The sequence below is a fragment of the Cupressus sempervirens genome, chromosome 4, assembly GCF_028749045.1.
Source record: "Cupressus sempervirens isolate cs-2001-9-10 chromosome 4, ASM2874904v1, whole genome shotgun sequence".
Lineage (NCBI taxonomy): Eukaryota > Viridiplantae > Streptophyta > Pinopsida > Cupressales > Cupressaceae > Cupressus > Cupressus sempervirens.
Window position 1 is genome coordinate 638,792,848 of NC_143121.1, and position 4,942 is coordinate 638,797,789.

The 4,942-nt window shown below is 41.7% G+C and overlaps 1 protein-coding gene across 1 annotated transcript; it reads right to left on the reverse strand.

Moving 5' to 3' along the window:
- Window positions 1-1,027: 1,027 nt before the first annotated feature.
- Window positions 1,028-1,759, reverse strand: LOC149562857 (UBP1-associated protein 2C-like). Its single transcript, XM_089828030.1, has 2 exons — window positions 1,677-1,759; window positions 1,028-1,520 (listed from the first exon to the last, which is right to left on the reverse strand). The coding sequence occupies exons 1-2, from the start codon at window positions 1,757-1,759 to the stop codon at window positions 1,028-1,030; spliced, it is 576 nt and encodes a 191-aa protein (XP_089684156.1).
- Between the last annotated feature and the right edge of the window lie 3,183 nt (window positions 1,760-4,942).

Consider the following 4,942-nt stretch of genomic DNA (forward strand, 5'->3'; position numbering starts at 1 on the left):
TCAAAGTCTAGCTAGTTTAATGCACTATTTTCCCTAATCGACTATTCAGTTGAAAAGTGAATAAGCATTGAAAAAGGGATTTTATTATTCACTTCTCACTTTTTGAAAATAGAAATTTGGAGAGCTTTTCTATAATCCCCTTCTAAAGGATTTGATTTTTATTCATTTTGAGAGCTATGAGTGTGGGATTTTTGCAAGATCAGTCTCATTGGATCCGGCTCGGGGAGACCTTGCTTTGCCATTATTTTTAGTAGATTCGATGAGCGTTTTATTTTATGCGGGTTTCAATTTTTGCCCCTTTTGTGGTCAGGTAGGGCTTTCCTATTTTATCATTTTTGCCTTGTTTCAACTTCTATTTTTGGTAGCTATTTGTTAGGAGGCTGAGAACTAGTGTTCCCCTCTATTTCTATTCTTTGGTTCTACCTAGTTGGTTGGGTATGAACATTTTCCCTATTTTTGGGATGGGGGTTTGGGGTTTTGCATTGTTATGCTGGCCATTTTTTCATATGTTGTCCAAACTCAATTATTATTGGATTTTTGGGGCTTTTGTACCCAAAGGTCAAATGGGTTTTAATTTCAAAGTTTTCCAATTTTTGGGGTTTTTACCTCATTTTATGTACCACCTTGTTTTATCAAGTTTTCTTGGCATGAATTTGGTCATGGGCCTAGATTATCCATTTGGATGTCAGTCAGACCTTTGTTGCATATTTATGTTGCATTGGGATGCATGTCAGATCCATCCTCCTGAGTCTATTTTCAGTTGAGTGACTTTCTGCTTTGTGTTCTCATCCACTGAAATAACCCTGTCAGGTATTTGCTCCTTTTACACCCAAAACTCAAAACTTCAAAGGTTTGACATTTCGTCAAACAGTATGCACAGGAGAGTATCTCAAATAATAGATGTACAAGCAGTAGATAATAATGCCAATGGTGTCCAGAAAACAAATCAATGTTTCATAATCCAATAATCAACAATGAACCAGACTATATAGGAATAAAAACCTGAGGTTGCCGGCTCCATCAATGATTATGAAGGGCTGTTGTTTGGATATGGCGTCGGCTGAACAACATATGCAGATAGACCTGGAGGATATGTCGAGTAACCAATTGATAGGGGTGCAGAAGCTGGTGCCTGTGGTACTGACCTATGATATGACATCATGCTTGGATACTCAGCTGCATAACCTGTCTGAATTTGTGGAAGTGGCTGTGCTTGTGGAGATGCTGTAGGTTGTGGTGCCGGTTTCTCCATCTGACCCTCGGCTGCAAGTTTTGCATTAACCCCTCTACCATCAATGGTTTTGTTTGGTTCCTTTAGAGCCCGCTTTGCAGCTTCCACAGTCTTAAAAGTCACAAATGCAAATCCCCTGGATTTGTTTGTACTCTTATCATATGCAACTGAACCTTCCTCAATCTCTCCGTACTTTGAAAATACTTCCAGCAGTTTGTCAGTAGTTGTGTCATATGAAAGACCACCAATATAAAGCTTCCTCTGTGAGAGATCACCAGTTTGACCAGGACTTTAATTTGTTGCTGCCGCTAAATTGGATATAGTATTCCGACCCTCACATTTCTCAATACTGAGATACCGATCACAGTCTTTGTTATGTGAATGCACCCCCAGAGTTTGCGGAACCAAGGTTGCCCTGAATCCAACTGTTGACTGTCTTAACCACTAGTCCAAGGTGAATCGCTCTTGTTTGTAATCCGCAGAATGGCGCTCGCCTAATATCCGGGTCATGTCAAATCGCGCAGTCATCTTGAACTCCCTTCTTGATCGGGATCTTGTTATTGTCATTAAATTGCTGCCGAAGACAGAGGGTTTCCAGACTGCCAATCTTCTTAATAATTCGATGGGTGTAATTAACTAGCCGACGGACAAATCAAATGATGCAAGTTCCCAAATGCGTGAGGAGAAAGGATCTGAAACCTTGGCGCCCGTTAATCACAACTGAGCCCGCCCAAATGTTATAGTTACCCCGCTGAGATCCAAGTGAAAACGCGTTGCCGAACATGGGAGCGGAAGCAGAGCGCGTAGAGCGCTTGACTGGAAATGTGCTATCTATGCTATCCTTCGGCAGTCCACGATGAATGTGGGTGGTCCTTTGGGCAGAGTGATTCTACTCCAGCTCGAGTTCCACCTTTAACCTCTGCCCGGGATAATACAATCACCCGCCGAACTTCAAACTTGCGGTACCACGCTGGTCTTAATGTTATAATGAGGGAGGCCGCCTTGCCGGATGTCAAAGCTCTTACATGCTTTGCAACTGAATTGGATTATTAATCACCTTCGAATCTTCCTCGGAAATGCTGGCTGGGAGGATTGTCTAGGAAACTTGCCTTCTTCCCTATTCTGTCCAATACTGTCACTGATCCTGTGAACCTTGTAAATAGATTATATCTTCGAATCTCAATACTCAAAGTGATCCTCAAAACTCAATCTTCCAAATTTGGCCCTAAGCCACAAATAGTCGCCCTGATGAAATGACTGAATGTCACCTCCAATCTGCAATAATTCAGATGATATTTCACACCCTCAAAATTGCGTACCAATTGAGAGTTTTCGTTCTCAATGGCCAACTGTGACAATTGTAGAAACCCTAGGTTTCACAATGCACCTGTGATTGAATCACAATCTGAAACCACAAAGAGATAAACCAACTGCCTGATTCGAATGGAGCCCCGGGGTGCCTATTTATTCTTTTTCCTCCATCCTCTCCAGAGACTTCTAGAACATTTTTGATCTTATCCCTCAAGTGACTTTATTAAATATTTCCCAAGTCACTTTATTAAATATAAAGTTATCTTTTAATAACTACTTATTTAATTAAAATAACTAATTAGTCATCCTTGGACAACCATTAATTAAATTAATTAAATCGAGCTGTCACCAAAAAATTGGGGACATGACAGTCCGCCCTTCCTGAAATTGCTTGTCCCCAAGCAATGGCTGAACCATGGACCAATCAGTCTGCCTGGATCCCAAATGTAAATCTGTGTATCCTCCCAATCCTTATCATACTCCCATGGAGAAATCATCAATACCAGTAGCTGAGAAACTGTACTCAACATACAAACAACTGTCAACTCTGATGAAATTATCTGTAACCCAACTGTAGATGTCAGTAGAAGAAACCATTCTGTGGAACTCAAGCCAACTGAAACATCAACTTTATCAAAACTCAAGCCCCTGTCAGAATGACACTTGCACCCAACTGCACTGTAGATATGACAACAGCTATAGGTACCTGAATCATTGCCATCAAATCCAATCTCTGAAAAACTACTCCAGGTGTGTCGATGCTGCAGGCTGAATAACTTGCTACTACCACTTCTTTTTTCAAAAGAAAGGGCCAATCTATCCCCTAATGGATGGTAAGAAACTGGAGCCAATCTACATCTGCGTGAAATAAAATCTTCTATCTCTATGTCAAAAGGAAAATGATGAGCGTACCCTACCGCATAACGCTGATAAGAACCTCCAAACTCTGCTGCTGGCTCATCATCACTGAACTGGGAATCAACAGATGGCTCCAATTTCTGACTCCGAGTGACTATAGGTCGGATAGGATCCCGTGCATTCTGCTCAACAAACACTTCCTCGAGATCCCTGTGAGGTAGCGTAGTAGAAAGGACCCCTATAATCTTCTCAACCAATCTGCAAATAACACTAGTATCATGGATGAGAACACCTTCTGTCACTTCATGCAAGTCCAAATGAACACATGCACTATCCAACAAATACTCCATGAACGGTTCAGTGCAGTAAAAATTATATGAGGAAACATTAACATACTCCCCTGCACACCACAACTGATCCTCCTGTGAAGGTGGCATACCCCACTGTACCACAATGTCGTTTATCAGAGAAGAATCAATCTGGAGACTTGACTCTACTGGTATCCCAAATTCATTAGAACCAGCTACTACCAAATCTTGAATATATGTGTCGGCCTTAACAATATGCTCCTTAGTAGTAACTGCGGAAGTGTACTTACCATCATCCACCTCAGTAGTCAAATGAATTGGGTCTGGGGCTGGTTTTGACCGTAAATGCTCCAACTCCACGGTCACCTCCTTCAATTGAAACTGCGACTTCTGTAGATCTCGTTGTGTGTCCTCTAACACCTCAGTAGTTGCTATGAGCTCTTGGGAAAGCTCACTCACCTCCTCTTCACGATCCAAGAGTGCCTCATATGCTATACTCCCCCACTCAACCAAGTGATCACGGTCGGCTACCAATCGTAAGTAATCATGCTTCAAAATCCGAACAGCTTCACGCAAGGCATGAATCTCTGCCAAAGAAAAGTAACCACCGCTGGACTCATCTTTCATAGAAGAACCCCAACCAGTAACAGCCAACAACTGACGAGCAATATCAAAATGCTCACAAGCGATAGCAATGTCTCGCTCACTAACTTTCAACTGGCTAACCACATGATGGCTCTGGCTGAACTGTCTCCAACAATCTTCTTCTGGAGCTCTTAAAGGAGTATCCTTAATATTAACATCCATATCTCGTGAATCATCTCCAAGGTCCATATCAGTATCCAAATTGTCAAAAGTTGTAGTACCGCTGTCAAGCTCTTCCGTACCCAAAGAAACTGTCAAAGAAGCTGTGTCTTCAAAACTGTCCATTTCATCCTCCTGGATGTCATCAAGGCCAAAATGATCCTGGGACTCATCCGTACACACTGGCAAATATGAAAAATCTTCAACACCTTTCAGCAAGAATGGTCGTCTACATATATGAACCAAACCCAACACCAGTGTATAAAAACTAATACCAACATCGGATGTTCTGCTGGCACAAGGAAAAACAACACCGTGTATTCTGCTAATCAAATCCATGATAGCATCCAAGCAATCATTGCTACCATTAAAACATCTCCAGTTAATTGAATCCCAAATGTTGCTGAAACATTCTTGAGTCCATATCCGT